The sequence below is a fragment of the Lepisma saccharinum genome, chromosome 18 (assembly GCF_977018435.1).
Source record: "Lepisma saccharinum chromosome 18, izLepSacc3.1, whole genome shotgun sequence".
NCBI classification, from domain to species: Eukaryota; Metazoa; Arthropoda; class Insecta; order Zygentoma; family Lepismatidae; genus Lepisma; species Lepisma saccharinum.
Window position 1 is genome coordinate 42,924,385 of NC_139246.1, and position 12,059 is coordinate 42,936,443.

The following is a 12,059-nucleotide window of genomic DNA, read 5'->3' on the forward strand; positions in this document are numbered from 1 at the left end:
TACGTCATTAAATATGATTCTAATATCTATTGTGAAAATGTTCTCTCGTTATTTTGTTGGGCATGGTAGTTAATTGTTGTAAATGGCAGCCTGATAATAGCAGGAAACAATATAATTTTGTAATAAAATATAGCTAAAATTTCACCAACATGAACTTTTTTCAGTCCGTATGGCAAGAGCCCCCCTGGGCCCCCTGTGTTGAAGCCCTTGGGTTCATTACAGAAACATAGCTAGCGCCCACACAACTGGATCCGTGATTTTCTATATTCTTTCTGAGTACCGGAGGTGCAAAAATATGGCCCTCTGAAGACAGGTGGATTTTTCGTCCCTTGTTCGCAGGAAAATGACTCACGTAGCGTAAAAGAAACGAAAAGAAAAAAAAACTGTTTTGTGTTCGCTTTTGTTGTCACCGTGAATGTATTCCGTTCATTGCCACCATCCGTGGTCCGCTACTCGAAGGTCAAACAGCAAGAATCTCGAGAGGAAATGAAGGAGCTTCCGAAGATGACAAAACAGAGATACGAGAAGACCAAGTCATCAGAATTGACCTCAACATCCGTCAAGATATCGTTTTACAAACGCATGACCACGTGGGTGGAAATTCCGGGCAGTAAGAATAAATAATAGAAGCGAAAAAGTTCCTTTTTGGCTCCAAAGGTGTTTTTTTTCTTTGCCTTTTTTATCTACACGTTCCTTTTTGGTCGTTTTCCAGTTGCGGATTGATGTGCACAAGCAAGAAGGTCGAGAATGCTTTTTAACCTTGAGGACGCTCCACCGGGTTGCCTGACGGAGCAGTACCGCTGTGGAACAAGCGAAAGTGTTCTGTACGTGAGAGCAAAAAGGTTGGTAGTGACAGTGAAGCAACGGCAGGCGAGGGGGCTTGCCCGAACCAATCGTGAACCTCTCGGCGTTTATAAAAGTAAAACCTTCGCTGTTGATGCTTCAGTCTTGGGTGGCAGGCGATGTGGTGAGATTCGCCAAAGTACAGGATGATTAGGAAGAAGGGGATCGCGTGGCTGGTGAGTGTGTGCTTCATCCCGTCGCCACGTTTTTTTTGCTACAGTGTTTTTTTTCTCCACAGATATTCGCAGCCTCGGTTGTTCTTAGTGCGGAAATGAATATTTCAACCCTTTTCTGCTCCGTGTTTGGTGCCATACCGTCTCCAAAGTGTTTTTTTCTTCAGGCTTCGTATCATTTTTCCCCTGAAGGACACAGGTTCGAATCCTGCTTTGTGTTTCTAATATCATTAATTTCTTTTCGTCAGTACCCACTCGCATTGCCGTGGTGGTTAACTAGCCATAAAGTGCTCGAGTTTAGAAGGTTCCGGGTTAAAGTCCCAGCCTGGGTACCGACGTACCGTTGTGAGTCTCCCCTTCATTCAACGTCATTCATTTACATCGTCGCGGTTAACCTTAAGAGATAAAAAGCTACGTAAAATAATAAAAATGTCACAGAAAACAGTAACAAAACAATGCTGTCTCGAGAAACTATCTTAAAATCATTGTTGCCTTTTAACTAAGGGGTCCCGAGTTCGATCCTCGACGGAAATTGTATTTAATTTCGTTGAATTGGAAATACAGTCTCTTCCTTTGGAGGAGATATTTAGCGTCCATATAATCCTGGTCAAGTCATTCAGTATCTCAGCTCCAGGTTTGCATATCTCTCGACGATTTCTCTTGCTTACAAAATATAAATTGTGCTTTAATTTAGGTTTGTTTGAGTTTTGGAGCCCACATTATTATACCCACATAGGCTAATCGAGACTGGATTTACAGTTTAAAGTAGTATCCGGACCACTATGTGACTCCACCCGGTATCGAACCCGGGACCCCTTGAATATAATTTAGGTATTTACAAGTTTATTCACACTATACATTTAAAGAGGTAGCGTTTTGTTATGTTCACCTCTTATAAATAACGATTTTATTTGCACTTCTTAGTTATATAATCGGCATACATTAACAGCAACAATGAAATCGAAAGCTATAAATTGAAACCAGGATCCTATCCATACGTTTAAAACTATAATTTAGTTTTTTCACAAAGAGACAGTACCGAGGTATGAGAAATTATTGGAAGAAAATCGTTTCCATGCTGTTAACTTCAAAATGCTTTATGAGGCGTTTTGTGATGAGTCTCAGAATTAATCCCAACTGCAATATTCTAGGAGACAAATCTCGAATCCCAATGCCTTAATAGAATTTGTACCCATAATATACCGTATTTGCTGGAGTATAAGACGCACTTTTTTCCTTTAAAAATAGGTCTGAAAAATAGGGTGCGTCTTATATGCCGATACTCATTTTTTTTTTATTATTTTTGTTTCTGAAAATTTTCTCTGTTCTGAGTTACACGATTTCATTCTTGCTTCTTTACGGTGCCACGAAGAAGATTAAAATTTATTCTTTCCTAGTTAGATTAGCTAAGTTATTTGTTGAAAGTGTCCTCCTCCGTGGCCGTTCGGTCTAAGGCGCTGTGCTTTGGACTCCGATTGAGAGACGGCGCCGGTTCGAGTCCGCCTGGGTTCGGTGTCTGGGTTCTCGGCCAATGTACTACGGTATAGGACCCGTGGCAACCCACCATCGTGACAAAATTGGGGAGCTCCGAGTGAGTAGCGTAACCCGTTCACAACAATGGCTGAGGGTTCGACGTGCTGACCCCATGTCACCCCATTACTGGTTGAAGATCTCCACACCTCTAGGTAGGATTGTGGGAGGGAGACTGGCCAAGGCCCTTCAAGGGCTGTCGAGCCATGAGTTATTATTGTTATTATTATTTGTTGGAAGTAGATTTACATTTTATTTAATATTTGAAATACTGTAAATTAATTATACGCATAAATTCAGTGATAAAGATTTTTCCTCAAAAGTGGGTACGGAAATGGGTCTTATACGCCAGCAAATACGGTATATGCCTTCGCAACATAATAAGCAAAGCAGAAGACCAAGAAAGCAATTGTTTTTTTACTCCCCTTCTTGCTCGGTTGTTATTTTGTGAGGCCTACGTGTATCCGAATTTTCAGTTTTAGGGATGCAGTGGGTATATTTGAAGGGTGGGAACATTAATTCTCACACGAAATAACAAATTAGGCCTTTGTGTACATTTTCAATGAGCGTTGCCAAAAAAAGTGGGGTGATGTTAGGGGATATGGATAAACACTACATATCTAAGCAAGAAAGACAACAATTAAAGCTAATGGAAAGGCCTGTCAAGGTATTTCATGATTCTACTGCAGTCTGGTCGGGTCTTTTCTGACTTATGAACTTCATATCTCAAGTATTTATTGCCTGGAGTTAAGTTGTTGTTTTATGTCCAATTTATGCACAGATATGCTAATCGGGACTGGACCTACAGTTTAAAGTGGGATCCGAACTACTATATGCCTCCACCGGGTATCGAACCTGGAAGCACTTGACTACTAGGCGATGGCATTACCACTACGCCATCGGGGAGGCTCAGTTCTTGCGTGGAGAAAGACAAAGGAAAAACTAAAGTCGTTCACCTCTCTTACTTGTCAAGCTGTATAGCGATTGAGATAATTGATTGATTATGTTCAATTAAAGTTGATGAAGCTCGTAATCTACAGCTACCTTTTACGGGTAACTCGGGCCTCCCCGATTGCGCAGTGGTAGTGTTGTTGCCTTCTAATCAAGGGGTCCCGGGTTCGATACCCGGTGGAGGCACAAGTGGTTCGGATCACACTTTAAACTGTAGGTCCAGTCCCGATTAGACTTACTGTGCATAAAGTAGACTTAATCAACAAATCAATCAATTTTCCGGAAACTCAAACTTACAGTATCTATTGTCGGCTACTTCGAAGATCGGTTAGTGTTCATAATTACGCAAATTACATAACAATTCTTAATTGTAAATGTTTATAGAACCGCACAACAACGAAATTATTAGCCATTTATAAAAAAAAACCCTGTCTTTAGAATAGCAATGGGGATATAGAGACGACACTACACTAAAAGTGGACGCTTGCTTTGGAATAATTTGAACATTAATAGACACATATTGTAGAACTGAAGTTCGACGACTTTCGTGGCGTAGTCGCTAGCACAATGGGCTACGACGCCAGAGCCCTCATGTTCAAATCCCAGTCTGGCCATGGGTGATCTTTGTGAGTGTCAATTCATCAATTTCATCAATACTCAGCGCTATAATTAGCCAAAATTGAGAGATAGTCAAGCTAAATAACAAAAATCAAATACCATAGTTAATTTTTCTCAGCTCAACCATAATGATAATTTAGTCACTGCACCTGCAATCGACAAATAGACCATTAGTGGAAGACAGCTTAGGAAATGCAACACTGAACAGCCGAATTTGAATTGAATTTTTGCTTTAAGTCCACTTGATGCACTGTAAGGCTAATCTGGACTGGGCCTACAGATTAAAGAGGGATCCGTACCACCATGTGCCTCCACCGGCTATCGAACCAAGAACCTCTTGATTACAAGGCTATAACATCACCACTCTTCCATTTTTTATAAGGAAAACCCCTAAGCGGCAGTTTATCCCGTTATCCTATTCTCTGTTTTCACAGATAGCCTATCAGTTCCTATCAGTCCTCTGTTATCTCGACTAACTAACTCTCTAGCCTTCTTAAACCCGAAGGTTTATGGCTGCAGCAACACAAGCCTTCCATCTGTCCCTATCCTGGGCAAGATCATTCCAATCTTTTCCATCCTTATCGATTTCCTTTAGGTCCATCTCAACGTTATCCCTCCATCTTCGTCTTGGCCTTCCTCTTACCATCAGGTTTCCCAACAAGAATCCTGTAAACATTTCCTGATTGACGACAACCACAAACACACATGACTTATCCGGGATTCGAAACCGGAACCCCTGGCGTGGTAGAGCACTGCGCTGACCACTCCGCCACGAAGGTCAACATCCTTATCGGGGAGGCCCTTGTGAACAGTCGAGGTACACAATATTTTAACCCAGTGTTTCATCAGCACATCTCCAATGTTTTCTCAAAAGTCAAATTTATGTTCATTCTTGAGATGCCTCCACCCTCACCCAGAGCGAAAACTCGTGATATATCCCTTAATATGGTCCGGTTGCGTAAGATAATTCACCATGAAAACAGAATTGCTATAATTTTCAAGGCTGAACGAATTTTCCGATTGCAAAAGAAAAAGACATGGTATTGGGATCTCTAGCACTTAATGAATGAAAAAAGATAAAATGCTGAAATGTTCCTGTTGGAAGAGTGTTCCTCGAAAGTTTCACCTTGGGAAGATGGGATATTTAATGTTTAAAAAACTGAATACTGTTCTCTAGCTTGCAATTAATGCAGTTCCTCGTCCTTGTAATAAATCGTGACTCGCATCTTCACTTTCCTCCTGTTTTCTGTCCTTCATTTTAACAAAATGTTATTTTAGTCCTCCATCCATTTTTAAGAACACCCTTCCATGGTAATGAACACGAGACTAGAATTCCGTGTCACACTACTCTGTAATTGGCGCTTTCTCTAAGGTTGAATTTGTTTCTGAAAGTTATATTCAGCACCACGGTTATACAGGGTGTCCAAAACGTCACCGACACTTTGAAAGTATGTAACTTTTATACAAAAGCTATAGAGACATGATTTTCTTGTTGTTTCTTTTTAATACGTACATGTACAAAAATTACATACGCTCAAAGTCTCGGTCGCATGACTTTTCAGACACCCTGTATCGTTAATAAAGTAGTGAAAGATAAAATTATACGAACACGAAAATTGGAACTTTTATACTATTGGGAGTACTTACTAGTACACTTACTTACACTAGGCTATTTGGGAAATGCTTTCCCCAGCGATCATATCAATATCTCGTAATATGAATTGAATTTGAATTGATTTTTTTCTTTAAATCCACTTTATTCACAGATAGGCTAATTGGGACTGAACCTACAGTTTGAAGTGGGATACGAACCACTGCGAAATGTGCCTCCACCGGGTATCGAACCCAGGATACGTTGATTGCAAGGTGACGACAGAGCCACTATATTCATTGGTTATTTTAATTCGACTTTTAATTCAGAATACTTTACGGGTTCGATACCCGGTAGAAGCACTTAGTAGTTCGGATCCCACTTTAAACTGTAGGTCCATTTCCGATTAGCCTTACTGTGCATAAATTGGACTTAAAACACTAATTCAAATTCAAAAATTCAGAATACTTTATTGGTGGACGAGGTTTGGTTACAATTAGTCTCCCGCTTAACCCTCCAAAAGTGAAAAATTGAATGTCATAAAATTAAAAATCACAAATAAATTAAAGGAAAAGGCAAGATAACAGAATTCAATAATCAGAATAGAATTTTGTATTTTCCCCCATCTTAACAGATTTTACTATCTTAATGGGTATGAATGTACTATTGATGTTTTGAAGATTAGAAGTTTTCGGAGTCAGTCTATATAAGCTATATGATTATTATCTGTTGTTTTAATTATTCAATTTATTTAACTTAGTGCGTTCAATATCTGGTTGAAAATATCGAAGTAAATGGGAGGACTTGATTGCAATCACAGTTTGGCATTGAAACAAAGGCCCCGAGGGAAAAAAGCACGGTATTATGTTTCAATCCATAATCTGCCAGGCAATCGCCAGACTCTGCAACTCACTCCTTGTAGGGATTCGAAGGTGACCTCCACACATCCTGGTTCTCAGCTGAAGGTGTGATCAGCATCACTCCATGCCCAACTTTACCGCAGGTACATTTTGATGAGCGGATGACTAAACACCTCACAAGGTCAGTCACCCCGAGAATCGAACTCTTGTCTTCCACGTGATAGTCAGATGCCCTACGAACTGGACTACCGTGGCAATATATACGCAAAAATACCTACAATAGGTATACAAAAATACAAGTATTTTTAAACTTATGAGATTTGTAATGCCCTCGTTAGAAACTTCGTTCGTGTGTCCGTAATTCGTACGTGCATGAGCAATATATTATTCATTTGATTTATTTTACTTCTGTCTTCTGACACTTTTGGCTAATCACAAAGATGATGTGATGAAATTGATGAACCAATGCCCAGGCCATGATTCGAACTGGGCCCTCTGGCATCATAGTGGTCTGTGCTAACCACTCCGCCAAAGAGGTAAGCAGAACTGTGAGATAAGGTTTGACAAAAATATTCCATCAAATTTTCTGGAGCAATACCGCACATAGGGACAGAAAAGCAGGGAGAATCGAGTGGGCAGAGCGAAGCAGTACATGCTGCTACGAAGGCTGCAGTCGCTTTCCACCCTCCACGCAATCCCATTCCCTTTCAAGTGTCCATTGGTGATTGGTGGCTAATGAAGGCTAATGGGGACTGGACCTACAGTTTAAAGTGGAATCCGAACCACTTGCGCCTCCACCGAGTATCGAACCCGGGATCCCATGATTGCAAGGCGACGACATTACCATTACGCCATCGGGGAGGCCCCACGTCACTACTTGTGCAGGGACTTCTTTTCGTTCACTTGTTCCAGAGATATACGGAACTGACTATACACAAGCGTTAATTGAGAGTGGACCTACAGCTTTTGGTGATATTGGGAATCGAAGTCGGAACCCTTTGGTGAATTATCATGCATTTCATGTTGCGTTGGTGTTTTAAGTCCACTTTATGCACAGTAAGGCTAATCGGGACTGGACCTACAGTTTAAAGTGGGATCCGAACCACTATGTGCCTCCACCGGGTATCGAACCCGGGACCCCTTGATTACAAGGCAACGACGCCACAACTGCGCCATCGGGGAGACCTTTATCATGCATTTCCTTTGACGGATGACGCCGGCACGTGACAGATGAAATCATCATAAAAGGAAACTAGTTTAGCAGTGCTTAAATAAAAGCTAACGTGTAGCGGGATCAGCAGACAGGCTACGCAACAATTTATAGCGAGCGCCGTTCTTTCAACCGTCCGAACATTTACTGCAACAACGTGTGCGCTCGCCAAACACGCTATGGGAGAGTCACGTAAATCCGACGAATTTCTCACTCGTTCTTCTCACGGTGTGCGTAATGTCTTAGCAGGTCTGTTTCTTTCGCTTCTTCATTTCTATGCCGTAAACAGCAAGCGGGCGTGACAGAGATGTAAATGAGGAGAATCGCTTCACAAAAATATTTACAACTGCCGTTCGAAGTGTTGGGATGCATGTTTTTTCTCTCCCCGCGTGCACAACGGCGGAAGATTTATCGAAGGCTCAACTTGTAATTTTCTCTACATGCTCGTAACTTATTATTTGCTTCCTAATGTCCCATCTGCTCATCTTTCAATAGCCGACTAGTTTTCTCGTCATTCAACTAACCAATCGAACCTTTAGAAAAAAGTCGATTACTTTCTCGACTTATATTAGTCGAATTTTTTGATGCCCTACTTTTCGACTCTATTGGTCGAACCGTTGTCAATTAATTTAAAAAGCGTATTATTCAAATATTTTGCCCAATGCTTCTTGAACTAGTATTAGACGACAACTTGCTCGATTAGGAGACCTATTAGGAGAATTTATGCTAAACTACTTTTAAAAAGCGGTGGCTCAGTCGGTTGAGGCCTCCCTGATGGCGCAGTGGTAGCGTCGTCGCTTTGTAATCAAGGGGTCCCGGGTTCGATACCCGGTGGAGGCACTAGTGGTTCGGATTCCACTTTAAACTGTAGGCCCAGTCCCGATTAGCCTTACTGTGCATAAAGTGGACTTAAAACGTCAAATCAAACAATCATTTTAGTGGCGGAGTGATTATCAGAGCGGGCTACGACGCCAGGGGTTCCGGGTTCGAGTCCCGGGTAAGGCATGGGTATTTGTGTTTGTCCAGATGATAAGGAACTGAGAAACTGTAATAATTGAAAAGTGTAAAAGTGAGAAAAAGTGTGAATGGTGGGGGATACCTCCGTGTAGGGGGTATTTCCTTCAATCTAAAAAAAAAAAAGTCTGTAACGCGTCTGACTACCACGCTCCAGGTCCCGGGTTCGATCCCCGGCCGGTTCAAATCCGGGAACTTTTCTAACGTTGGAAGCGGCCCCGGCGCCCACCCAGCGTCGAATAACATGGGTACCTGGGGGAAACTCTGGGGGGTAAAGGCGGTCAGGGGCGTGATGCTGATCACACCACCCCCACTCATGACCGGATCAAGAAAGTGTGGTGCGTTACCCCCACACCCCCTATACGTCTTCATGGCGTGGTGCTATGCACAGGGGAGCACTTTACTTTTACTTACTTTTAAAACTATTAGACGATGAAACATTATCCAAAATTAGTATAATTGTGTATTATCATTTGATTTTTCTTACCGTAGCGTCACTTTATTTCCACTTTTGGCTTATTGCGAGGATGAGGATGAGTTATGAAATGTATGAAGAGACACTCACAAAGAACTCTCATGCCACGTCGGGATTCGAACCTGAGAACCCTGGCGCCGTAGCTCGCTGTGATAAACACTCCGTCACGGAGGGCGGCTTTGCATGTTATCTCATAGCCGACAGTTTATGCGCCTATTTCATGTATTTGTAGCTGAAGAAGTACTGGCGGATGAAAGTTGACGAAACGTGCATTTGTTTCTCAAGACTGATGACTAATTAGTCGATAGTATAAATTAGTCCATGGTATAAACTAGTGGACGGTGCACATCACTAGTCAGGACTTAAATGGAAATAGAAAAGTAATTTTGACAGACTGCCAAAGTACTACATCTGAATGGTACGACAAATTTGCCAGCACATTGGAAAGGTCCTCAAAGGTGTAGCTTACAGGCATCTAGGTCAAATATATACCCATCCAGAATGGATAAACAGGGTGTCCAAATAGAAACGCCCTAATGGCAACTGTCTGTAACTCCACATGTATTTGATGTTGATTGATTGATTGATTTGCTTTATTTTACTTCGCGTCTTGTGCCACTTTTGGCTTATTTGCTACGATGATGATGAGTAATGATGTGATGAAATTGATGAATGGACACTCACAAACATCCATGCCCAGGCCGGGATTCGAACCCGATATCTCTGGCGTCGTAGCGGGATGTGCTAACCACTCCGCCATGGGGGCCGGCTGTATTTGATGTATCCAAATGAATTATGCATAAATGAATATACATAATCGTGAAGTTCCTGTGAGGAACGTATCAATTAGTACATTTAGTACATTTCCACATGCGCCCCACGGAGGAAGTCCAGTGAATTCAACGAAAGAGACATCTATGGAACAGCTTCGTGAAAGGACTACAGTTGTCAATGGGACAGTCACACCACACATGCTACAGGCAACCTGGCGGGGAATCGAGCATTGACTGGACATCTTCAGTCAGACTCGTGGGGCGTATGTAGAAATGTACTAAATGTACTAATTGCTACTTTCCTCACAGTTGACTATGTAAAGGGTGTTTCATAAAGTGCGTAGGTTTTAAATCGCTTGTCATTTTTTTGTCTGAAGGTTGGCAGCACTGCTCTTATCATTTTCGTTATCTCTTATCATTCCGATTATTAATTGAGCAATTGTTTTTTCTTCTTCAGATGTTCAGTTGAGTTACCATGGAGCGGTTCACTATCGAGCAACGCGTCGTTATTTTGAAAACACATTACAGAAACGGGGAGTGGCCTCTTCTAGATGAACTGGATACCGTTAATATGTGATTTCCCGTACTTTTCTATTGTTGTCGAGGTGCCAGGAATAAACATCCGTTAAGCAAACAATGCATAGCTACCGCATAGTCGACACTTTACGAACTGTCTCTGCATAGCACTCTCCGTTTCTGTAATGTGTTTTCAAAATAACGACGCGTTGCTCGATAGTGAACCGCTCCATGGCAACTCAACTGAACATCTGAAGAAGAAAAAACAATTGCTCAATTAATAATCGGAATGATAAGAGATAACGAAAATGATAAGCGAGTGTTGCCAACCTTCAAACAAAAAAATGACAAGCTATTTAAAACCTGCGCACTTTATGAAACACCCTTTATATTCATTTATGTATAATTCATTTGGATACATAATACATGTGGAGTGACAGACAGCTGCCATTGGGGCGTTTCAATTCGGATACCCTGAAAAACTATATATTATATCTGGATTGCAATGCAATCTAAAATATGTTGGTTGTAGTGGTAGGGTTAACAGGAACTTCATAGAATTGAGGCAAATGGGAGGCCGTAGTCCTCAACAGTCCTTCCTGGAGATTCCATTCTTCCAGTGCGTAAGCATTGGAACTACTTGCTGGTTTGGCCGAGCTAGATTGTTGATCTCGCCATCGAAGTTCCCGGGTCCGAGTCCCAACCTTGGCATAAGTGTCATAAATGTCATCAATCATCTTCATTGTCTCGAGAAAGATGCATTCTAAAGAGAACAAGTTCAAGGCCAACTGCTGGAAATATCAAGCAAGAGGGAGAGCAATATTCCTAAAAAAGGAATGAGAGAGGGAGGTCATATTGTCCGCAGATCTGCAATGGCAGGGAGGGCAACTTCCTCCTGGAAATTCAATGCCGATTGAATAACAAATTTCTTACATGAAACTTAATTTCAATATCAACTTCATTTAATGTTTAATTCATCATTAAAATATAAATTTGGCAATATTGCGTGGGCCACTTACAAAATGCCAGCTTGTCACTAGCTCGCGTGTCGCCATATACTAATACTATACAACTTTTCCGGAATGTCTGGAGTAGCGACGCGCAGAGGCGAAACCTTGTGGGCGGGGTCAGACTAGGTGGAGAAGGGTGCGATTGGCTAGTCGAGTCGCCCCCTCCCGCGCGACCCCTCCCCTCCGCGCGTTCATTGGACGAGACACACCCGCAACGTGCGCCCAGGACGAGTTCGCGTTCTCTTACTCCAGACATTCCGGAAAAGGAATATACGTGCCCCAGTTAAAAGTAGCCAGGTTCAAAGACATCTGTTTATGAGACAAATGCACCAGTAAAATGGAATAGTCCAATGTAACGTGAACCTTTGTAGAGGCTGATGGTCATCATTACACACACTTAATTTATTTTCATGATCCTTGGCATGTAACTGCTGATCAGAGCTGAGTTACCTTTAACTGTGACACCCTGTATATGAAGTTACGCAAGAAAGAAGC

At 41.8% G+C, this 12,059-nt stretch overlaps 1 protein-coding gene across 1 annotated transcript in view; it reads left to right on the forward strand.

Annotated features, from left to right (window-relative positions):
- The first annotated feature begins 901 nt into the window (after window positions 1–901).
- LOC146002226 (uncharacterized) overlaps window positions 902–12,059 on the forward strand; it is a 96,215-nt gene continuing 85,057 nt past the window's right edge. Inside the window, exon 1 of the mRNA XM_083139943.1 lies at window positions 902–1,019. Coding sequence (XP_082996069.1) covers window positions 990–1,019 — 30 coding nt within the window. The 5' untranslated portion in view covers window positions 902–989. The remainder of the gene's footprint in view (window positions 1,020–12,059) is intronic.